This window comes from Eptesicus fuscus, chromosome 14 (assembly GCF_027574615.1).
Source record: "Eptesicus fuscus isolate TK198812 chromosome 14, DD_ASM_mEF_20220401, whole genome shotgun sequence".
Classification (NCBI taxonomy): domain Eukaryota; kingdom Metazoa; phylum Chordata; class Mammalia; order Chiroptera; family Vespertilionidae; genus Eptesicus; species Eptesicus fuscus.
In genome coordinates this window covers 59,649,484-59,675,285 of record NC_072486.1, presented here as the reverse complement: position 1 = coordinate 59,675,285, position 25,802 = coordinate 59,649,484, and the positions used below count along the sequence as shown (strand labels likewise).

The 25,802-nt window shown below is 38.8% G+C and overlaps 1 protein-coding gene across 1 annotated transcript in view; it reads right to left on the bottom strand.

Moving 5' to 3' along the window:
* Positions 1–25,802, bottom strand: part of CHCHD3 (coiled-coil-helix-coiled-coil-helix domain containing 3) — a 273,678-nt gene that overhangs the window by 75,294 nt on the left and 172,582 nt on the right. The window contains exon 5 of the mRNA XM_028159082.2: positions 17,510–17,593. Coding sequence (XP_028014883.1) covers positions 17,510–17,593 — 84 coding nt within the window. The remainder of the gene's footprint in view (positions 1–17,509; positions 17,594–25,802) is intronic.

Below are 25,802 nucleotides of genomic sequence, written 5' to 3'. Positions count from 1 at the left end.
ATAAAAAACATATCCTTGGGTGAGGCTTAAGAAAAAATTTACCATGAGGTCCTTGGAGGGAGAGGTCCCAAATGCATGATGCATTGCAGCAGAATGAGGTCTAACATTCTGAGGTCTGAGGTTACTGAATATCTCAGGTAATCATGAAATGACCAAGAGGCAAGCACTTGGGAATGAGTGCTTTACGACACGGTGGGTATATGAAAGTCAGGCACGGGAACAAATGAGCAAGTTAGCAGTGCTTTCCTCTGACAGGAGAATTCAGGTAAGTTCTACGAAACACTTCTTTCATTCCGTACAGCACCTCATATAAACAAACTATGTGTGCCTGCTTTGACCATGATATCAACAAAGCTAGTAAAACTTTACTGTTCATTTGAGTTTCATAAAACCTCAGGAATGGTACCTAAGTATTCATTGTACTTCAGCCACCTCTGCAATATTTGGATGGCAACGAAAATTAGTTCCAGGAACCTAAACAAACAAATACGCATTCACTTTTTGGAACCTATTTGATGAGACAATGACATGGTAAACACTGCCCCCACTCTCCCAACTACATAAAACAGTCTGTTTTCTTACCTGGAAAAGTACACTTCTCTACTAGATGAATGTTAAAGTTCCAAGGAACAATAAACTTCTATGTATCTATAAATATTTCATTTCATTGATACAGCATCCAGGTTCTTGGATTAATACTGGTTTTAATTGTTAGTCAGCATAGGCTAACAATGTTTTGTTGCCTGGCAAGCAAGGCTTAAAACCCAGAATCTCATCATAATCATAAAAATGTTTCTATTTGGCTACTTCCAAAGTAATATTCATTCAAAAACTATCTTTTGCATAATTATTCTTAAATAGCTAGAGTATAAGTGATATATCTGTGAATGTTACTTTATATAACTTTGTGCTTCTATTTAGACTAAAAATACCCTTTTCTCTTTCTGGCATTATTCTTTTGGGAACCAACTTCAAGGTCAAATCCAAATGATATATAATTTTTAATGTACCCAAAAGTGAAATAGCAGTCCCTGTCTTTAATTACATGCTATTGAATTTTTACAAATTGTTCTAGGAATTTCTGCCAAGTTTCTACAATTTAGAGCAACTACATCATGAGAGGAGAGTTCACAATTTAGTATGTATTATTTTTCTGGAACTACAGACACACTGTAGTTCTAGGTTACATTTTCATTTTAATGATAGTTAGAGAAACAGAAAAGCAAAAATGGACTGCCTACCCAAGGACATAAACGAAGGGTCTCAGCCTCAAGCGACTCTCCCCTCACTTTTATTTTCACTCTAACTTGCATCTAGGCATATAGTCCATCTAGGCAAGGTAGAAGATACTCTGCAAGGTTCATTACAATTAATTTCTAGAAATACTGATATTAAAAAGAGGTAGCAGGCGAGGAGGAGAAATGAGATATTAGAGGTACATGTGCCTGACTTAGCCCCTCTGTGTGTATCACAGGTACCAACAATGCACGATTCCTGGGCACATATAAGTGCTCAACATCCCCCAATAAGGGAATATCCAACACAGGGCAGAGGACTGTACCGACAGTCAGCTAGCGTGGGGGTTTCCCAGTGAGCAACAGTAAGGAATGGATGAAAAGCAACCACGGAGGTTAAATGCAGTTATGGCTCAATCATAGTTGAGTGAGGGGTGAATTTCTGAGACTAATTACTCAGGTTAATTCTGAGATGGCGAACCTATGACACGTGTGTCAGCACTGACACGCGTAGCCATTTCTGATGACACGCGGCCGCATGCAGAGGATGAAACATTTGCTGCTCCTGAGGATGAAACATTTGCGACTAGAGTCTTGGAGTTAGTTTTTTCCTCAAAGTGACACACTTCCCGAGTTATGCTCAGTTTTTTGGCGAAGTTTGACACACCAAACTCAAAAGGTTGCCCATCACTGGCCTAGGTAAACCACTGAGTTGAAAGTTCAGGTAGCTCGGGATCAGAGGAATATCTCTGGCCTTAAACTAGAGAAAGGAAATGACAGTAAACTCATATGTGTGGTTATAATTTAAATTTGCAGGAAGTTTATGCCCCAAGATTGCATATCTATACAATCTAAACAGCAGGCGAACGAAGCCCTCTGGGCTGCTGTGGATATAGTGGTTCGAGGGCTACTTCCCAGATCCACTAGGAAGAAACGATTTTGCAAAGGAAGTGGGCTACAACAAAGGAAGATGCGGGAGGCACAAGTGTCCAAGTGGCAGTGGCGGCCAGACGAAGATCATTCTCAGATGCCATACCCCTCCTCTTGTTGTTGCTATCACACTAGGTCTCGCCGTGACCTTGGGCGATCTAACATGGCTTGCAACTTTGATTTCTGCCCATAGTATTTCTTGGGCCACCTTCTTTTCTCTCCATCCTCTCGAAGGAGTAAGGCCCAATCCACAGATCTTTTACTGTTTCCTTCCTTTCAGCATCTCTCCTATGAATTTAGCCCATGTACTTCTGCACACTAAGTGCATCCATCATCTGACCACACCCTACAAGGGAATTGCTGTAATTTTTCTTTGCTGTGGAACACGATCCACTATTAAGACTCCTGGCACTTAGTTTATAAAAAACGTACAAAAAACAAAAGTTGCTAAGGGAAACTCAGGTGAGAATCTGCTACTTAACTCTAATGGTTCTAAACAAAAAAGGCCATGCCCACTTCCATCAAAAATCTTCTTAAAACGGGGGGAAGGAGAGTGAAATTGCATAATAAATGTTAAGGCCAGAAAGCTTCCTGGGAGTATCCTAGTCTCCCACTGGTCACACAGGACAGGCTGCTAGGGAGGAGAAGGCCCGACTCTGGGTCCTGGTGAAACCCCACTTCCCATCGCTCCCAATTCTGGGGAGCCTGAAATAATGTGAGCTTGAACCGGGAATGTGAACATAAATACAGAACTGAGATATTGTGGTGTATTTCCTAAAAGGCTCAAGAGACTGCGCATGAGGAAGAGAAACAAGAGCATCAAGCCCCCCCAGAGGACCCTCAGAACCCCCAGGCTGCTTTCTCATCTGCCTACCCCTTTGCAACACAGTGTGAAGGCAATTCTGGGATGGTTGCAGGTCCTCAGAAGCCCTCAAATTAGGAACTCTACCAATAAAATGGATGGCTTCTTGACCTCTCCATCCTAGAATACAAATCGGGAAGGACTCAAAAAACGTAGGTACTGGCACTATGCAGGCACAGCAAATCTCAGATGTGTGTTAAGTTTATGTCTCTTGAAAAAATATTCTGTGGTTAAAGTGTAATGCTGAAACATGGCATGCAGTATCCTCAGTTTGCAAGCGCCGGATGTACATAAACTCTGAGAAGGCCTACAGAAAAATATGTTCAGCTTAGTTAAACCTAACATTCCTCAAGATTATTTGGCATGGAACCCATCCCACTTCCGAACACACTCATTTAAAAAGTCATCGAATGCCTGCTATGTGCCAGGTACTATCACGGTGACTGAGGATCTTCAGGAAACTTTACACATTTAATATTTATTTTCAAAGAGAACTGTTTGAGGCAACCAGTTAGTTCATTGGGTCTCTATTGGAGCATTTAAGCTGATGGATCTCTTCAACCCACTAAATTCCCTGTAAATCCCAGGGATTTAGACCTTTATGGTACAAAAGTAGTGGCTATTCCTCACAAAACATTTCTGCTCTGGCCCTAGCCAGTTTGGCTCAGTGGATAGAGTGTCGGCCTGCAGACCAAAGGGTCCTGGGTTCAATTCCAGTCAAGGCATGCCATCTTGGTTGCAGGCTCCTTCCCAGACTGGGTCCTGGACAGGGCTCGTGCAATAGGCAACCAATCAATGTATTTCTCTCACATTGATGTTTCTCTTTGTCTTTCCCTCTCTGACTAAAAAACAATCAATGGAAAAAAATCCTTGGGTGAGGATTAACAAGAAAAAAAAATAAACAAAAAACATTTCGGCTCTGGAAAAGAATAGTCAGACACAGCCTCCGTGGACCCACTATGGCAATTAAAAGCTCTGTCCCAGATGCCAAAGGGCAGTTGTGCCGTTTGCATTTGTACCATATCTATGCACAGTGCCTGTGTTTTTGAGTCAACAGTGAATGCCAAGGACTCTCTCTAGCCTCCAAAATTCAGATAAGAATGACCAAGGTCAAAATGGTTTTAGAGTCCCTTCATTAAAGGATGACCTTATTGTGCAAACCTGCTTTATATGCCAAGTTCAGATGTGGGGGACTTCTGATTTGATAATCATAAGAGCTAATATTATTTGCAAATGTGTGAATGACCAAATGTACCTTCCTAACTGAAGCTAATGTGTTGAAACATAATACCTTACAGAGACACAGCTAGCTCATGGTCTGAACATAAAACTGCCATCAGGGGCATTTTCTTACACCATCCCTGCAATTTCCTTTAAAAAGAAAAAAAAAGAATAGTTATGTACTTTAATTTTTCGCCAGTAAAATAGAGAAATAAAAACCTTAGTTGGTCTGACTAATGTAGTACATTTGAAATTTATAAATAAACAAAACATCAAGAAGCAAAACAATCACTAATTATAAAATTGGATATAAAGAAAAACCAAGAGATTTAGCCCATTTGCAATGGTATACAAAGGAAACACAGAATAACTTGCTGGCTGCAACATTGTTATCAATAGCAAGAAAAGATCCCAAAGAAAGGAAAGGGGGTGTTAATTGTGTTTTCAAATAAAATAGCCTGCTGAGCCTCCCTAGACAAAATGAACAGAATCTTTAAAAGTAGAATTAATTTTCCCTGGATTTCATAACACTTTGTTTCTTACCTTGTCTTTCCACATTCAAGTGGCATATCATTTTAAAGAACCGCCATGGTAAACAGACTCTAATTATTTTATTGCATAGCCTTTCACCAGGTAAAAGAAACGTGCAGAGTAGAGAAAGTATGCAACCCATATTGTTGGCATCTTAGCACTTATGATCATTACAAGCACTCACAGAAAAGCAATGCTGGGCTTTAAAGCTGAACTGTACATTATCTCTTTCTCAGAGCCCTGGGGCTATCACTGCAAAGCACAGTGGTCCATTCTAAGCTCTGAATAGAGAAAAGGAAGAGATCATTAAATTATAATTTCCATGCACAATTGGTACAAGTATTTCCTACCAACAGGATTAATATGAAAGCAAGATCCCAGAATAAAGCTGCTCAGCAGAGAGGATGGCAGTTTAGTGTCTTGTAAATTTGATTTCACTGAAAGCCCTGACACATCGTAATAGTGAAATCCTATTTACTGTAGCAAGAAGGATGGATAATGCTATTTAATACCTGGTGTACTGTGTGCCATCATCTCACAGCTTTGTACTCCATGTTCTCATCTTACCTTAAGGTTAATACTTCTTGACAGCCTACATGGTCAAGAGAGCCCCAAATTAAGTGCTGATCCCATGATTTGCAAATCTTTCTTCTAAAGTTCGGCACAGAAAAACTGGCTCCGGTTAAGGGGATCATTTTAACAGGATGCACTTTCAACAGCTTATCTTAGGGAGGGGGCGGTGGGAAGGGCCTCATATCCCTAAAGCCAGATTGAAAAAACCATTCAAGGTTACCCAAACCACATTCCCCATTAGAAAATTCAGAGAGGTTAACAGAAAGCCAATGTGTTTGGAGGACTTGTTGAATAATGAATAAAGGATAAGACCCCCATTTCCAACATACTGTATTGATTCTTCCCCCTCAGAGAATGAATTTTTTTTTAAAGTTCATCTTGCTTGTTACTTTTGGAATATCTGCAATAATAAACTTCCTTTAGGGAAGCAGGTAAGAGTATAAAAGGGTTCAGACTTGAACCTAAGTTATAAATAACTGTGTCAATTACATTAACAAAAGATATGGTGATACTGGGCATTATTCACTTCTTACCTAACAATTAACATCTCAGGGCATTTATTTGAACTACCATTATGCGTTACTGATAAAAAAAAATTGAGAGCAACTCAAGGTACATGCCACCATTTTATTGGCACCTCTGTCATTTGTAATGTTATTAAAATTAAATGTGACTTTGGCTTCTACAGTCTTCAATGTGCAAACTCCCGGAGCAGAGAACCTTGTCTGCTTCTGAAACTCTTGGTAACTACAGAAACTACAGAGAATCTGCCTTGATTTCAAGATGAATGAGGAAGCCAGCACAAAATTTGCGAATGTCATAAAACAATACATTTCTCTAGGTTGACAAATGCAAACTAGCATGATCTACCAAGGCATACCTACCTGAATGTGATGCTTTTAACTATTGTGCTAGATTTGCTATTATCACATTGCATGACCAAAGCACACACAATAATTCAGTGTATATTAGCTACCCACACAACCTAGAACCACTGACAACTGTTTAGGAAGCAAATAGGGGGAAAATATTCAAGGAGTTTTTAATCCCATACATTGAGTTTAAGTTATCTCCCTACCCCAAATAGGATTGTTTATGTTTTAATATCTCAGATGTCAGTGGTCTGTGACTGTGTCCTTATTAATCCTTTGAAAAGGCTGACCCAGCTTCACTCACTGATACATTTTTACAATGACAGACTTCATCTGGTAGTAGAAATGCATAATAATTTCTTCCCATAAGCAGCACACGGAGCTGACAATAATCTGTTCTGTTGTCATTTCTCTTTATTATCATCGTTGGTGTTATTATTCCCCCAAGCATTGCACAGAGGAATATAGAAATGAAGGTACTAATTGACAAGGAAGAAGTCAAGCAATCAAAAAAGCCAATTAATCATACAGAGGAGCCTGACACTTTATGATGCAATAGAAGTTATGCCACCTACATAAGTAAAAAGCTTTTAAAAATTGCTCACTTGATGTAAGCATGACCTTAGAATTTAATTAGCCACTCTCTCCACAGGTGACGAACTAGTAAAGTACATTTCTTCTTAATGATAATTTATTTTTCACCATCCTCTTTGCATTGCTCTCTTTGCCCAGCTTGTACACTTCCCTCTCCTTCTTAATTGTATGGGATTGACTGCAGCGTGTATGCAAATTGCTGCTGAAATCTACAGAAGCCTGTAAACGGAAAGCAATACATATCCCATACCCTGTTGATCTGAATACTGTAACTATATCTGACTAAGCTCTCTGATCTCCCTCAGCTCCTCAAACCACCAGAGCTTTTAAAGCTCTCTTCATGCTGTGCCAAACCCCACCATTCTTATGAACGCCAAGAGCAAAGTGGATGCAGTAGAGCAAATCAATTCAAGTTCATAATTGAGAAGTTAGGCATGCAAGACACACTAATCATCAAAGAACTCGTGTCTCCAAGATGTCTGCGGAGAAAGGAGTCCTTCATCCTGAAGCTCCCTGGGGAATCTGGGCTCTTCTACTCACTTTCCTCCCATAGGACCAACAGACTACAGGAAAACACACGTTCTCTTGAAGAACATGCAGGCAGTCCAGACTCTAATGAAATAACCATCAAAATAATTTATCAAAAGTAACAGAAAGTTTGCTCTCTTTCTAGGGGAGGGAGGGGATGACTGTCCTGTAGCAATACTACAAATAAATGAATGAATGAATGAATGAACGAACGCCTCAGAAATATTTTTAACTACTCAAATGACTATAAATGTCTTACTTCAAAGTAAAAAGTACAACTAGGTATTAAAACAATCCTTAGGAGTACCATTCTGTACTTGCTAGGTAATAAGGACTTACTTACTCCCTTTTGGTCAAATTTTCCCAGGAAGTGCCAAATCCTGGGGAGAAAATTATGCATTTTGAATGCTTAACACTTTCAGGTTATGAGGTAGCATTAATCAAATTATAACATCAGGACATAAGAAGTTGTACTTCAAGCCAGAAAGAGCTAACCTACCACCCAAAGAACTAATAAAACAAGCAGCAGGACTTAGCTACTTAAGTGAAGAACTGGAAAATATTAAAGACAGGACTGGATAATGGCTAGAAGCTCAGGTGTAAAAGCTGGCCTAAGTCCAGATCATGCTTTGGCTGTACATTCTTGGGCTAATTATTTGAAACCCTGGGATCTTCATTAAACAATAGGGTTGGCAGTTGCATAGCATTGTTTGTGGGGATAAAATGACATAATCTATGCCAAGTGCCTAGCACAAATGCAAATGCTCAATAAATGTTACTGTAAGCTACTAGGATGCTGCTGCTGCTGCTATAAATAGCCAGATACTCAAAGTTAAACTTGATTTTCTCATGGATTTAAATTGTTCATTTAAATCATTAGTGAAGGAGATACTAAGCATTTTGTTATATTTAAAAACTGTACACTAACTGCTCAGACTTAACGTTATGGGATAAGCCTAGTAAACCACTGTGCTCTTAGAACGTGTGAGTTGTGGAAAATACAGAAATAAGAAAATGACCTTTGTCCTCAAGGAGTTGACAAGATAAACACAGATTACTAATTTCAGTTGTCATAAAATATGGCATCATAGAGACAGGTCTGTAGAGAACTCGCTGAGGGACATGGGAATTTAAGAGACTTCTCTTTGAAAGATTCCTCTCATCAGCTCACCAACGGGAACGAACACTCGAATCTCTCCGTTAGGTCACACACCCACACGCGATTCTCTAATGTTCTTAAAACATCAAAATTTACTTCACATCTATGACAATGTTGCTAAATAACGCTGGCAACATTTACAATGAAATAAGGACCTGAAAAACTTTCAAATGGCTTTGACCTTTTTTCTCAGTAGAGAATATTGGAACACTGGTTCTAAGAGGTGTGAAATTGGTGTCCAGTCAAATTATACTTATTATGCCTCACAAGTTAGTGAAAGAGAAAATTATCTCAGACACCTGGTGAACTAGCCAGTATAAACACCTGGGAGGGGAAGGCTCCATTCACACAAGGGAATATCTAATTGATAAAGAGTTTACTGAAACAGATCCAACAGGCGAACCACGAACTGAATGTGCTTCTCATGCTCAGTGGACCTGGGTCACATTCTTAAAAGAAGTCTGCATCAGGTCAACGGAAATTAGTAGTTCAAGTCATAAGATTATGAACCATCAAAAAGTGATAATATATACAGTTACTGGGTTTGTTAATCCAGCTGATGAGCAGATGGCACAGAGATCTTAAAAATCATCCTTGGAATGATTCTGTGAAAGACTCATGTCCCTCTCTATTAATAATATACCAGTTGGTATCTATTTTATGGTTTCATCATCTCATTTGGTTAAAATAAAGAAAATATGTATTTATATCCACTTTTAAAGCACAGATAACCTGAATTTCATAGTAAGTTAGATGATTCTATAAGTTATCAGATTAAAATGTTTTTCTTACATTATGTACTATTGGATTCAGTGTTTTTACACCTTCTAACACAAAGAGTGTAGATCCCCTAACAGAAATGGTTAGACAATGTATTTTTCACTACCATCACAATGCAAAAAAAACCCTTTGCACAACCCTTGGCATTAAGTCTAGAAAATGCTTCATCATTGGGGCACTTCCCAGTTTTCAAGGAGATTTTAAACACATCCTCTCATCTGGTCCCCCCAATAACTCACAAAGGTGAGCAAGGAACAGAATAGTCTCCTCACTAATTTATACAACCAGAAACCACAGAGATTAGGGAAATGTCAAATGAACAGATGACAAAGCCATGCCTCCTGACCCCTAGTCCAGCATCCTTTTGACCACATGCCATTAGACAGGGAATTACTAAGTATTAACTAATAGTAATGTGGTTATTCCGCATCAGGAGTTGTCTCAGCTCACTGGTGCTTCTCAGGTTTCTGTAAAAATTCCTAAGTAAGTACTTTCTAGACTTATCTTCAAATGGGAGAAATCACTTATATTTTGCCAAATAAGAAGACCCTACTTACAGTGATTTGATATTATCACACTGCTTGTCCTAACCTGAGGCCAAAAGCAAGTCAGCTGCTGAGCAGCCCAGTTTAATCTGCCAGGAATACCTCCTCGCAGTTCCTCATGCCAGCCTAGAATCATATGCATCAAGTCAATGCAGATGATTCTAGGCTGGCGTGAACTTATGAGAAATGGGTGAATATTTTTCAGTGCCTTTTCTTGCCACTAACAGTGATCAATAACAAATTCAAAAGATACAAATGCAAAACTCGAAAATACATGATTCAAGTAGAGGAATATTTGATGGCAAAGAAAACTATCTCTGGGTGCAGAGAAAGCAGATGCTGAGTAAATCATCTCAAGACCTTCACTCCCACCCATTTTATTCCTCTAATGATGGCTAAGCTGGCAGGTAGGGCGCTCTGGAAGGACCAGTAAAACAAATAACACCACTGAGTGGTTACTCCGCACTGGACACCAGTACAGGTGCGCTATGAAATCTGGCTCATTCAACAAATTAGTGAAGTAATATCATTATAGCTGAGGAAAGAGAAAGTTACAGTAAGGAGCTCCAAGAAACACAGCAGGTAAAAGCCAGTTCCTATCCAAGCCAGCCAGTGTCAGAGCCTGTGCCCTAATCCACAGTTCTGCATCCCACAGCGCTGGGTCAATTCCACTCGCCACACCTTCCAGTGGAGCTGTAAGAAAGGTTTTACAGCCGAAGCCGGTTTGGCTCAGTGGATGGAGTGTTGGCCTGCGGACTGAGGGGTCCCGGGTTCGATTCCGGTCGGGGGCATGTGCTTTGGTTGCGGGCACATCCCCTGTTGGGGGTGTGCAGGAGGCGGCTGGTCGATGTTTCTCTCTCATCGATGTTTCTAGCTCTCTATCCCTCTCCCTTCCTCTCTGTGGAAAATAAATAAAATATATTTTTTTAAAAAAAGAAAGGTTTTACAGGAGATTGAAGATGGCTGCCGACGGGAAGGTAGGCTGCAAGATAGTGTGTGAGTGAGAGAATGAAAGGAGAGTGTGTGGACGTACAGGGAGTGTCTATTTGTGAGTGAGAGACGGCTATATTCCAAGGGACTGTTGGGGACTGCCGGACCGGGCTCCCCTGACCAGGAAGCCTCCACTGCTGCTGAAATCTCTCCTGGAGCGACCGGCTCTGCTGCAGAGACTGCGCCATCTTGAAGGGGAGAGTGGCTGTGATCGGAAGCCTAACCTTACCTTCAACCAGGAAGAATCAGATACCTGCTGGGACCCTACAACCACAACACCCAGGGACCAGCTGCGAACCCACGAACACCAGGTCTCAAGCAGCACGAATACGCAGACTCGGATGAGCTCTGCACCTTGTCACGGAAAGGTAAGATTTTGCCCAGAGAAAGGTGAGGTCTGCGATCCAGGATGGAGGAAGAAACGCGCACAGTGGGATCTAGAGGTACAGAGGAAGTCTGCGCCCCACAAAATCCACGGCCGTTGGGGCCAGCGTAGTCCGCGAATGTGGAAGGGGGTCCATAGGGCTGCTGGCAGAAGGGAACTCTAGAAATCAACCCATAGCTGGCTGGGCACAAAAAGGCACCCTGAAGTTTTACCAGTATACTGGCTGTGCTGTGCCAGGGGAAAAAGACATGCGCAGAGTAACGCGCAGTGCCGGGAAGAAAAAGTCGAAAGTTCAAGCGCTTACTCTGGCTCTTTTATCTCTTTAAATCCTTGCTTTTGATTACTAAGCCCAGTACATAGGATCATCCAATTAAAACACACTCACTGAGACTGCAGGGGAAAGTTGTTTTTGTGGAACCTTGGGATCAGAGTGGGGAGAAACGATCAGAAAACCAGCTCTGGAGCAGTCCATTCCCCCAAACCAGTATTAACTGGGGCAGGGAAAACAAAATCTAAATACTGGGTAGAGAGGACTTATAGCCCTGGATGTCAATACAGAAATACTGCCACCCAGGGGTTGAATCACAAATTAACTCTTCTGTAAATACAACTAAAGGCAGGCTGAGAAACAAAGAAATACTGCCTGTTTGAAAACAGGATTGTGGTTTACAACACAGAGGAGTGGTGGAAGCAGGGAACTTCAACACTGTCCTGACTACCTGACAGGAAACAGGCGTGCCAACCAGAACAGCAGAGGAAGTGAATGACCTTCACAACATTTTTATTTTTTACATAAGAAACTAAATTATTTTTTTCTCACTTGATTTTACCTTTTTAATTATTATATTTTTATTTTTAATCAGTATTATTACTACTATTATTTTACCTTATTTTAAAGTTTCATTTTATTTTCTCTTTATTTTATTTTGGGATTAATGTTCTACATTCTATTTTTATTTTTTCTTTAGCATCATTTTACTCTATCTCAACTTTACCTTTATGCCAACACTCTCTTCCTCACTTTTCCCCTTTTGTAGTCCTGTTTCTCTTACCCAATTCCTGCTTTATGTTTTTCCTATTCCTTCTTTTTATCCTGTTAAAAATTCATCCTACTTATAGATCTAATTTCTGACCCCCCCTATTCCAAGTCCATACACACTTCTCTCTTCTCTTTTTTCACTATCCAATTTTTTTCTCTCTTCCCTTTTTTTTGTTTGTTGTTGTATTTTTGTTTTATGTTTTTTATTTTGTTTGGTTTTGCCCTTATTTTTCTCTGTCCTATTGCTGTTGTTTTTTTGATTGTTGATTAGATTAGTTTTTTTCTTTGTGTGATTGTTTCTCTCTCTCTCTTTTTTTTGCTTCTGTTTTTCTTTTCCTTGCTTACTATTTGTTGTTGTTTGTAGTTTGATTCATATCTGGGTTTTAGTTGTTTGCATTTTTTTGGATTAGTTGTTGTTCTATTGAGTTTTCTCCCCATATAATGAGTTTTTTCCCCCTTCTTTTTTATTCTCTTTCTTTTCTTTCTTACTTTTTTTCCTTTCCTCGATATCATTTTTGCACTCTTTCTCTCTCTTTTTTATCCCCTAATTCTCTTTTCTCTGGTGGTCACCTTTATTTGGGGTTATTGGTATCGTGAATACATTTGTCTTCAGTGCCTTGTGCGCTGTGCCTTGTTGCTATTGTATTTGTGCCCTTAAGTCAACGCAGAGAGAGTGAGCTACATAACCAGACACCCAGAGAGGAGAGATCAGGGGAGACAAAGAAACAGCCCACATACAAAAGAAAAGGAGCCAACACGAGAAAAGGAAGTAAACGGAATGGAGGCAAGCTATATGTCAGAGAAAGAATTCAGAGAAATGGTCATAAGGTCGCTGAAAAAGTTGGAAGACAAACTCAACAATATGTGTATGAACCATGAGGATATGAAGAAGAAACATGAAGAAATAAAAAAATGACATCACTGTAATAAATAACTCAATAGAGAGCATCAACAGTAGACTAGAAGAAGTGGAGGACCGCATCAGTGAGCTAGAAGACAAGATAGGAAAAAATACCCAAGCAGAGCAGCATCTAGAAAAAAAGCTTAAAAAACAAGAGGAGAGCCTAAGGCAGTGGTCGGCAAACTGCGGCTCGTGAGCCACATGCGGCTCTTTGGCCCCTTGAGTTTTTAGCAAAGGCCAGCTTAGGAGTACCCTAATTAAGTTAATAACAATGCACCTACCTATATAGTTTAAGTTTTAAAAATCTGGCTCTCAAAAGAAATTTCAATCGTTGTACTGTTGATTTTTGGCTCTGCTGACTAATGAATTGCCGACCACTGGCCTAAGGGAACTTCGGGACAACACGAAATGAAACAACATCTGCATAATAGGGGTGCCAGAAGGAGAGAAAACTGAGCAAGGAATAGAAAACCTGTTTGAAGAAATAATAACAGAAAACTTCCCTGATATTGGGAAGAAAAAACTCACACAAGTCAAAGAAGCTCACAGAGTCTCAAACAAAATGAGCCCCAAAATACCAATGCCAAGGCACATTATAATTAAATTGGCAAACACCAATGATAAAGTAAGAATCTTAAAATTGGCCAGAGAGAGACAGTTACCTACAAAGGATCCCCCATCAGACTAGTGACTGATTTCTCAACAGAAACTCATCAGGCCAGAAGGGAATGGAATGAAATATACAAAGTCATACAAAGAAGGGGTCTGAATCTAAGAATACTGTACCCAGCAAGGGTATCAATCAAAATTGAGGGTGAAATCAGGAGCTTCACAGACAAAAAAGGACTAAGGGAGTTTATTACCACCAAACCAGCAATGCGATAAATGCTAAAGGGTCTTCTGTAAAAAGAAGAAGTAGGAAGCAAAGAGGGAAATTTGGTCAGATACATGCAAAAAAAAGAAAACTACATCACCAACTTGCACCATACACAAACAACAAACTCAAAATGGCTAAAGGACTTGAATGTAAGATGGGAAACCATAAAAATCCTACAAGACTCCATAGGCAACAAAATTGCAGACATATGTCATAGCAATATCTCTACAGACACAGATCTTAGGGCAAGAGACATTAAGGAGAAAATAAACAAATGGTACTACATCAAAAACAAAAGCTTCTTCACAGCAAACAAAACCATCAACAAAACAACAAGAAAGCCCACTGCATGGGAGAATATATTTGCCAATGTTATCTCCAGTAAGGATTTAATATCCAACATTTACAGAGAACTCATACAACTTAACAAAAGGAAGATAAACAATCAAATTAAAAAAATGGGCAAAGGACCTAAATAGACACTTTTCGAAAGAGGACATTCAGAAAGCCAAGAGATATACATGCTCAAAGTCACTAATCATCCGAGAGATGCAAATCAAAACAACAATAAGGTACCACCTCACACCTGTCAGAATGGATATCAGCAACAAATCAACAAAGGACAAGTGCTGGCAAGGATGCGGAGAAAATGAACCCTCCTTCACTGCTGGTGGGAATGCAGACTGGTACAGCCATTGTGGAAAATAGTATGGAGTTTCCTCAAAAATTTAAAAATGGAACTGTCATTTGACCCAATAATACCACTTCCAGGACTATATCCCAAGAAAACAGAAACACCAATCAGAAAGGATATATGCACCCCTATGTTCATAGCAGCACAATTATCTTAGATAGCTAAGATTTGGAAACAGCCTAAATGCCCATCAGCAGATGAGTGGATTAGAAAACTACGGTACATCTACACAATGGAATACTACGGGTGAAATCAGGAGTTTCACAGACAAAAAAGGACTAAGGGAGTTTATTTATTACCACCAAACCAGCAATGCAATAAATGCAATAAATGCTAAAGGGTCTTCTGTAAAAAGACCATGTATCTGACCAATTCTTACCATTTGCAGCAGCATGGATGGAACTGGAGAGCATTATGCTAAGTGAAATAAGGCAGGCAGTGAAAGAAAAATACCACATGATCTCACTCATTTATGGATAATAAAGAACATTATAACCTGATGAACAAAAAGATAGATACAGAGGCAGAGAAGCATCGAACAGATTGTCAAATTACAGCGGGAAGGCTGGGGAGGGTTGGGGGCGGGGGAGGTAAGAGATCAACCAAAGGACTTGTATGCATGCGTATAAGCATAACCAGTGGGTGCAAGACACTGGGGGGGGGGGAGGGCAGTGGCGGTGAGGGCATGTGTCGAGGGGTAGGGGAGGCTGGGGGAAGGTCAATGGGGAAAAAAAGGAGACATACACACTACTATTTGTAATACTTTAAACAATAAAAAAAAGGTTTTACATTTTCAGATGCTTGGGGGGAATCGGGGGTGTCAAAAGAAGACTATCTCACACTTCAATAAACTGAAACACTGTCACATTTGTTCAGACATACTGGCTATGCTGCTCTTATGCTACAATGATAGAGCTGAGGGCTATGACAGAAACCACACATGGTCTGCAAAGCTGAAAATAGTTACTATCTGGCCCTTTAGAGAAAAATGTGCTGACTTCTGCTCTAAGCCATTCCACTTCATGCTTACTTAACATCTCTAATTGGATGTCTTAAAAAATGTCCCACGTTTAACATATCCCAAATCAAACACCTGATTTCCTCCACCACACACACCCAGAACCATATTTTAAGCCTTCCCCTGTGGAAAATCCATCCTATGTAAATTTACATCCTATGTAAAAACCAGAGACCTAGAGTACCTTTGAGTTCTTTCTTTCAATCATGACCAAAGCCATTAACAAATCTGGTCAACTCTGCCTCTGAAATACCCAAACACATTTCTTTCCTTCCACTGCCCAAGCCTTCACTGTCCCTTTTCTGAGTCGCTGTCATAACTTCTTCCTAGGACTTTTGCTTCGTTTCTTGCTCAAGACAGCAGCCAGAATACTCTTCTGCTCACAACCCTTTCGCCTTTCTAAACATGCAAACCACACTCCTGCTCCAGGGTTCTGGGGCTCCCCCATTTCTACAGACCTCTTCCCAATGCCATCCTATTTTTATGCTTACTTAACATCTCTAATTGGAGAACCTATACCTCAAGGCCTAGGAGTATAGGTTCAGGCTCTCCCCTCCATCCAACCTAAACCTATACTCCTAGGCCTTGAGTCGCCCTTTCTCTTGCTTTATTGTTCGCCACATAATCTGTTTCCCACACGATATATATACTGGGTTTTCATTGTATTTAGGCTTCATGAGGGCAGAAGTTTAGTTCATTTTCTTCAATAATATATCTCTGGCACTAGACCAGGGCCTGATACACATCAGGTACTTAAGTATCTGCTGAATGAATGAGAAATCGGTCCCTACATTCAGGAAGCACTGAGTTCAGTGACATACAGAGATGGGTGAACATCTTCAACATATAAATAATTGTACTGAACGGGGCTTAATAATACATTTCTTATTTTACCTACTTTATTAGTAAACACTATATTCTAAACAAATCAAATGCTGGGGTCTCAATCAAAGGGAGAGAAAGCTAACTTGGTAACATCATGGTCTCTGTATGAAATTACAAGCAAATCTACTTCACTGCACAGGGGCACTGGTTACATGCCTGGAGTCCCATTCTTACCTTCTGGTTCAGCCTTAATTCCCTCCTTTGCAAATCTGTCAATTCAAAGTCCATTCTGACTACAGGTACCACCTCAACTCCTCCTCCTCCTAACTCTTCTCCCTAAGTCCTACTATTCAGCTCCTGTAAAAATATTAATGCTTGAAATTACTCTCCAGTGGAGCTCCTGTGTACCACTCTTTAAAGGGACATTCGTTTCTTAGCCACAAATGGAGTGAAACTGAGTTTTAACAGAGACAATATATCCATTAAAAACTATCATTTCTAAGAATGAACTCAAGTTTAGTCATGTTGGAGAGAGTTCAGAGTAAAGCTAACAGAATTATACACTTGAAATCTATATAATTTTATTAACCAATGTCACCCCAATAAATTCACTTAAATTTTTAATGGAAAAAAAGAAACTATGAATAATAATGATGATGATGATGAGTAGCACTCTACTGTGTAACCTAGAGGCAGTGCACTTTCTAAGCATTTAAGGAAAAATATCTGAGGGAGGTTTATGAGTGGTAAAATGCATCAATGGACCAATAACACCACCATACTCAAAACTATCACAGTAGAAATGACATTCCCTGCTTGGCTTCTTCACTTCCTGGTCACTTTTTAACTAGGAAAAACAGTAACAGTTTTCATTTATTGATTTTTAAATAAATATACGGGAAAGCTGCAGATGTGGTAATAGAAGAATCAATGACAAGAAATAGTCATACCCTCTCCTCCAGTCTAGCCAGCTGCTCTTTGTAGAATGCATCTTGCCTCTTTATCACTCGATCTTTCTCTTCCAGCAGCCTCGCCTATAAAAAGAAATGAAGAATATACTATATTAGGAAAAAGCAATAGCAAAGCAAAAGTCAAGTATAAATTACATTAGAAAAAAGTACACAAAGCGGAAGATTTCTGCAAACTATTAGGTCTCTGCCATAGAAAAACATTAATAGGATGATGATTGCTGTATTTAAATGTAAAGAATGAGTCTGCATTGTTTTTTTCTTTTTACTGTAACAGCTGTGTCCTACTTTGCCCAAATGCATCATAATACAGCAGAGACAGTTTTTATTTAACTTCTCTTTTGGAGAGTAATTTCAAGCATTAATATTTTTACACAATAAAATTTTGATTTTAATCTGGGCATAAGACAGATGGTTATTAACCTTTCTTAAACAATAAAAAAATGCCTATGAGACACTGTATACATAAACTTTATAATTGGGAACTCTTAAATTACTCAGTGAAACCTGAATATAAATACATGTATTGGTTTACTTCCTTTTTTATGAAGCAGCTATCTTTAGAGAGAGGACCAAAAACTACTATAAATGTTTATGTGAATAATTAAAAATCAATAATAATAAAAATAATGCAGCTAATTTAAAAATCTTTTCCCCCACATCTACTTATGGTCTTTTTTACAAAATAAAAACACAATAAAATATTTTTTATTCTTGAAAATCATGACAAAGATGGTTCCTTATGTTTTTCTAGATTAGCAAAATATGCATTTTTCAAACAATTGTTTGTATCTCGATCATTATGTTTAAGTGACCTTTTCCCATATCATTTCCCTATATCACCTCAAGTTAGGAAAGTTTTAAACATATTTTTAGTTCTGTGAATGCTGAATATACACTTGACCAGGAACTTTAAGAAATTATGAAAGGATATATTCTGGCATTCCCATTCTTGGGCCACACACTTTTTTTTTTGGCAAAGTGATCAAGTATCATCTGGCTCAACTCTTATAAAGTTGACTTCCACTCTGTTCAGTTTAAGAGAAGCCATTTGCACATTTGTAGGTCATTGTTTTGCTACTTACTTTGACTTCAATGTCCTGCAGCATGTTAAAAACAAATAATTATTTAGCAATGTAAGTATGCTGTTTCCTAATGTCAGAAAGAAAGCTGATGCATAATATCTACCTAAAATGCAAACCAAAGAAGGCAATAGCGGGAAAAGAGGGCTTTGCTTAACTTGCTTAAATGTGACTAGGCTATTATTTTAAATAGAAGATTTCAATGAAAAGATCATGCTATGTGAAAGCATATGAATACAAACACAAATACAATATTAAGATTTGATAAAAGTATATTAGCATGTAAGTACATAATCTACAGTTCCTTGGTACAACACAGTAAAAGTCTGCTATCAGTCAGGAACATAAAAGGAAAAAATAAATGGAAAATGTTTAACAAAGCTAAGTGTGAAGAAAATATGCACGACTATATATCTGACCTATAGAGAAAAAAGAACTTTCTAAATTCAACAGACACTCCAAAAAAATTAAGCAAATGCAAACGAATGGACTTACTATAAGACCCTTCATAAAATGTAGAAATCATGAAGGCAAATAAAAAGCAAATGAGAAAAAGAGGAAAAGATATTCCAACATGTAGCTGTAAGAGTTAATGTTACTAATATATAAAGTACTTAAAAAATAAGCCCTCTACCCCACCCACAAATGACATAGACTGGTAAATCACAAACAAAAGTACAAAAAACAAACACATGGATAAAGAAAACTAAACCCCAGAAGAAGTCAAAGAATGAAAATTAAATAATGAAATTCCATTATTTATCTATCGAACTTACAAAAATGTAAAATAATATTAATAAGGATATAGAAAACCAGGCTTTTCTATACAGTTGATCAGAATGTAAACTGGTATAGCTACTTTTCAAATCAATTTGACAAAGTCTAATAAGATTTAAAGTGTATACATTCACTGAGATCTAAACACTATTTTTAGAACTCTTAAGTAATTATAGCAATATTCAGAGACGTAGATAACTGGGTTATTTAGAATTGCAAAGAAACAAAAACAAAACCCACTCTAATTATTAAATATAAATATACTCCAAATATACTACGTAAAAAAAACAAAACAAAAAACACTACAAACAGAAAATCTCTCTCTCTCTCTCCCTCTCTCTTTCTCTCCCTCTCTCTCTCTCTCTCTTTTCTGTAGGAAAGAGGGAAAAAAGACCAACAAAAATATCAACAGAGGTTATAGCAGGGTGGTTTCTAGTTCATTTTGCTTCTTTATATATTCTAAATAATAAATAAACACACTTTGTAGTCAGGGGACTAAGGAGGCAATTTTTTGACATGAGAGAACTATTCTGTTTCTTGATTATGGTGGTGGAAAAATTGTAGAACTAATATTGCAAGGAATGAATTTCACTACATAGTGAATACAAATAAAGCATACTAGAATTTATGAAAATATCTACATATAAATATATGAATGTATGTGTGTATGTATCTTTATTACTGTCAACCTGCTTATCACTTGCCCAATTTTACTTCTAGGCATTTAATCCTAGGAGATACTAAGAAAAACATACAAGGATTTACCTCTAAGAAAATGCAGCCAGCGTTATTTTCAGCAACAAAAAAGTGGGAACGACAGAGGTGTGTATAAATAAGATTTGGTCAAACAACAGGATATTGATTATAAAGATTTTAGTCCAGCCATAATGATCAAACATTGAGAGCCATTAAAAATAATGTTTTAATATAATAATTGAATTTTTTACTCAAAATATTATATGGGGTAAAAACAGGTCATAAAATAGTATGTATAGTAAGTTCTTAATTTTGGCTAAGAAATAAGAGTTAGGAGGCAAAAGGGAGGAACAGAGAGAGTTGAGAGTCTAATTATATAGACATGGAAAAAATTTAAAGTATGCTAAGATGTTAACAGTGGATATGATATGCATAGTGGGATATTTTTCTTATTTGGACTATTTTCCACTTTCCAAATTTTCTATAATGAACAATCATTACTTCTATAATCAGAAGACTATTTTAAACATTAATATCACATACATTTATTCCTGACTGAGATGAAAACATATATGAAGCTGAGAGTGTGAGCTCTTAAGTAACCACATTGACAAAGAAAAAAATTGTTTCAATAGTTTGAAGAGTTATTTACAGCATGGAAATTATTTTACCTACTAAGTCCTTAATGCATTAACACTTGATTCTCTCTCCCATTCAATGTATGCATTACCCACCATGGTTCTTAAAACACTTGCACTAAGTGTTTCTTTTGTTCGTGTACAGTTGCACAGTGAGATTATTTTAAAATTCAACACTTCAGTATTATTGGAGCCTACTGAGGGCTACAACAACCGAGAAATTTAATTTTGAGGGGCTGATTGCAACCTAAATAAAGCACACTCATTTACATTTCCAAATGTAATCCCTGAAACTTGAATGCAACATGCCAGAAGATCAGATATGCACACTAAAGAGGAACTACTTCCAAAGACCTGAAAACACCCAACCACAGTCTAACATCATAAATCTTTCCCTAGATGGCCAGCAGAATCAATAGTCTGAGATCACTGGGGAGAACAACAAAGCAAAGAGACATGGCCACAACACTTTAATGGCACATTGCTTTGAAACAGTTAATGTGATGCTGGGAGCGAAAGTCACACAATATGAATCCTAAAACTTAAATAAGCCTGGAATACATTGACTTAGCTAATAGCTGCCAAGGATGGAGAGTCACAATCAACTCAAGGAAAAGCAGTGCACCAAGTGCAAGGAAAGGAAACGTCTATATGCAAGTCTAACAGATACAGAATCACTGTGAGTGAACAAACAGCATCACAACATCATTTTCTGTTCTAGTAGAATCATTTCTTAGGAAAAATGAATACAAAAGTTTCCCCAACTCCTCTTTGCTATTCCTCCCACCACACAAAATGTGCCCTGATTTAGTTTTCAGATCCTGTAGATTTGGGGTGAAATGATTGGGCTTGAAACCATGGCAGAAAGAGCTTACATGAGTCATGATGGAAAACTAGAAAGTTCCATATGCCAGAGAAACAAAAAAATTAAAAAATTAAGTTTTCTTTAAGAACATAGACTTGTTGGCAGCTAGATTCAAAATGAAGGATGTGTGGATTTCCTTCCTTGAAGACTTGCCTCTTTTCAGAAAGGATTGACAAGTTTGTGTACCTCTCAACCTCCTCTCTTCATTCACTGTTGGTTTTACATTTTTATTTCAAAATCCACTTATCTTTGCCAATGCTTTCTTTTTTCAAGAAGCAGATATGCCTCAAAGCGGCAGAGGACATATTTTGAAAATGTCCTTGAAAGTGCTTACAAGATATAAAAAGGTCAACAGAAAAAAAAAAAAAAAAAAAAAAAACTTGGACTACGGATATGGCATATTGTGTTGGTAGAACTTTACCTTCCTCTGTACACTCCCAGGAAAATCTTCATAGCCAAAATGTTTTGACATAGTGGCTCAGCTCCCTTAGGCCTGGCTGCTCCTGGGGACTGAGGTATCTCTCCCTCTGGGTACATGGCATTTGGAACCCGGGTGACATCACAATCTCTTAGCTCAGAAGTAGTACTGTTACTTCACACACCACATAAAGGAGTGTTAAGGAAAGATTTTTGTGCTGTGGAAAAGCCTGTACATTTTAAATGGCAAAGTTTCTTGAAATGTCAGGGTTCAATTTTAATAGCTCCAGGTAGAAAACAATGCAGGAACCAGCTCAATTTTCTATGGCATGATATTATGAAACCAGAGATTACTAGGATTGAAAAAAGGCAAGAATTGTAAATCAATATAAATAGGAAATCCTTATAACTCACTTCCTGTCATTCTAAATCTTGTAACAAATCTAAACACACATATAATGGACTGGGAAAGATTTAACCTTTCACAATGATATGGATAATCTGTGGTAGACAAAATTATCTATCTATCCATCCAACCATCCATCCATCCATCCATCCATCCAACCATCCATTCATCAATCCATCTTACAATTCACATAGGCAAACAAGGCCTGGGGAAAGTGCTTTATTCCTTGTCAGAATTACATATTAGGGACAATATGTAGGAACCTAATAAAATTATATGCTGACATTAACCAGAGAACTGAAATATCCAAGGGGGTTGAACCATAAACTTGTAAGGTGATATTACATTTAGAAGCTGCAGAACATGATCACTGTGAATATCAATTAGCCGTAACAAAATAATTAAAGTAGCCATGTATTCAATTAGCTACATACTAGACTTTGTTATAAATGAGAAGTCACTTAGGGTTCACTGAGCCTTTATCAAGTTAATAAACAAAAAATTATACGTGGAGCACTGTTTTCCAAATCATACCAAAAGGTGACCTTCAAAAGGTAACTCATCTAGATGAACTTAAATGATACCCAACCTATTGTCAGATTTATCGTACTTTTCAACAACAACTTAAGAGGCAGAAGCATAAGCAATGAGGAAACCCCAGCTTCAATGTTAAACCACACTTAAGTCCACTAACACAGTAATGCCTGATATAAGTTGAATACAGACCAAGAGATGAAAAGACAAAGACCATTCTTTCAATAGACTTCTTACTCTTAAATCTAGAGCTCATATCCAAGTCCTCAGGATGTGAGCAAATCCATTTGTTTCTGTTTTGTTGTGTTTTTCTGTCTTCTCCAAAAGAGCTTCAAGAACCTGGTCTACATGTCACCTTTCTCATACTGGTAACACACTGCAACAGCCCACTGAGCATGTCCTCTGCCACTTCTGGGCACACCTAGATAGCAACCTAGTGGTGCTTTGCTTTAAATAGTCCAGTGGTTCTCACATATTTGTGCAGATCATGGTACTTGACAAAAGCAGCAAAATTAAGCAGCAGGTAAAATAATTTTATAAGCTTTCTTCCATAGCTTTAGAGAGGAAATACTTTTAAACCGAACAATTGTTCTCCCGTTTTCTGGTTTAATTCAGAAGTTATTAGCACAATAACCAGAAACCACTTGATGAGGACTCAGGAGACCGGAGGCCCATTCTTGCTTGGCTAAGTCACCGTGCGACCATGCACTGACCCACTGCGCCCCATCCATGTTCCGCAAGTCCTCTCGAAGGCTACTTCCTGAACGTAGCATTTGCAGTCCTGCCCCGGCTGCCTCTCCTATGGCAGCACCTGATACAACTTTCCAGCATCTGTTTTGGACTTTTGGTTGTTACCCACTGGCCCCCTTCTCCACTGTAAATTCCTGTCTGTCTGTATCTTTGGCATGACCCAGGTCTGTGCCTTCTACACAGGAAGCACTCAGGACACGGCAGCTGAAATGAAATAAAAGGCACTGAAGAGAAAAGTTTGTAGTCGCAGCTTCTGGGGAACAAATCCGTCATAGCCCCCATGATCTACTTCACATACGACAGCATACGCAGGGTGGGACGAGGCGTCTGTGCTACTTCGTGTCACTTTGGTGAAGTTCTGAGTCAGGCGCTGCCAGCATGTTACTCAGGAACCCACAATCCACAAGCATCAGCAAGTATTCTTGCTTGGAAGCTCAAAATGGGAAGCCCCAAAAGTAGAGGTGGCTTCTACAGGGCTTCAGTCACCCGTGTCATGATCAACACCGATGCTTTGCTAGTTAGCACAGTGACTGTTGGAAATGAGACTTCCTTAGTGAAAATGGTTCATTAACTAGCATGGTAAGTGTTAAGTATAGGCTCTTAATAGTAAAATGAAAACTATAAAAAAGACATAAGGATTAGGCAACATATTATAAAGAGACCCCCGCATCTGCTGGTGACAGGCTATGGGAATGTGAGAGGCTGTGAGAACAATGCCTGCAGCTTTAGCTTGAGGAACAGAGCCTCAGCCAGACCCCTCACCAGTCCCGCATCCAGCCATTGACTTGAGACAGACAGTCCCGCCTTCAGCACCACTGATGTTTGGACCAGATCATTCTCATTGTGAAGAGCTGCCCTATGCACTGTACGATGTTTAGTAGCATACCTGGCCTCTCTGACACCAGGACCACCCCCCACTAAGAGCTGTGACAACCAAAAGTGTTTCCAGACTTTGCCAACTGGCCTCCCGGAAGCCAAACTGACCCCGTGGAGAACCACTGCTTACAAGCTTGCAAGCTGAGGCCAACTATCAACAGCCTCACCTGCCTCGGTGACTTTCCTGCAAAGAAAGCACTGAAGGAACAGAGAACTGAACTTCACTGAGTTTTACAGAAGGGGCTGTGTGAGTCATCTTGGACCTGCTTGCCAATACACCTTTGCTCAGTAACGGTCTGTCTGTATGGAGGAATTGGGCTGGAAAGGTGCTTGCATTATCACTTGGTTATACCTTGGTGGTAGGGCTGTGCTGTGAAGGCAAAATGAATAAAAGCAACAAGAGTTGCTCACATGCATGTAAAGTAGTGAATCATATCCTGATGAGAGGAGAAACTGGAAATGTTAATTCATTTTTTTTTTTTACCTAAGTAGTAAACACATAAAACGGCTCTATCTGCCCTCTGGCTCCCTGTAAGAATAGAACCCATGTCCACTGAACATACGCGATTCCAAATCTCTGCAGTTGGCGTTCAGTTCAGGCAGAACTGCTATCAGCTGACCTGAACTGGTACAGTTTAACATTTCTCCTGCTCGGACAGGGACAATACGAACCTGTTGTTAAATAATGTATATATCTTTCCTGAAAACAGGCAGACTGTGATTCCATTATAATTTGTGTTCCCTTTTCCAAAGCAACATGATTTTTCAACATGAAATTTCACCATGAAAGGTGCTGAAATGTATCACCTCATCAGTCCAGTGTCACATGTTCTATGCTTCACTCTGATCATCCATGAAAAAAAATCAAAAAACAAAAAAACACCCATCATGACACCCATCACATAAACATTAAATAAATGCTGAATCAAACGTGAACCGAACTGTTAGGGTTTCAGAGTTCTCAAATGAGCAGCTTTATCTTCTGTAATGACACGAGCTTTAGCTACTACACGTTTATAAAAGACACAGTAATTGTAGACATGGATCAAGTCTAGGAGAAAAGGCCCAGTTGAATCAAATTCAGCAATTAAAAAGAATAAAGTTCTAGAAGACCGAGTTCTGTAAATAAATAAGGACTCTGTCAGATACAGGTAAGAATTATAATTGCAAGAGGAAAAAGCAGTAAAAAGGGTCATCTATATCATAAAAGGCCTGTGGTTGTGACGCCGTAACG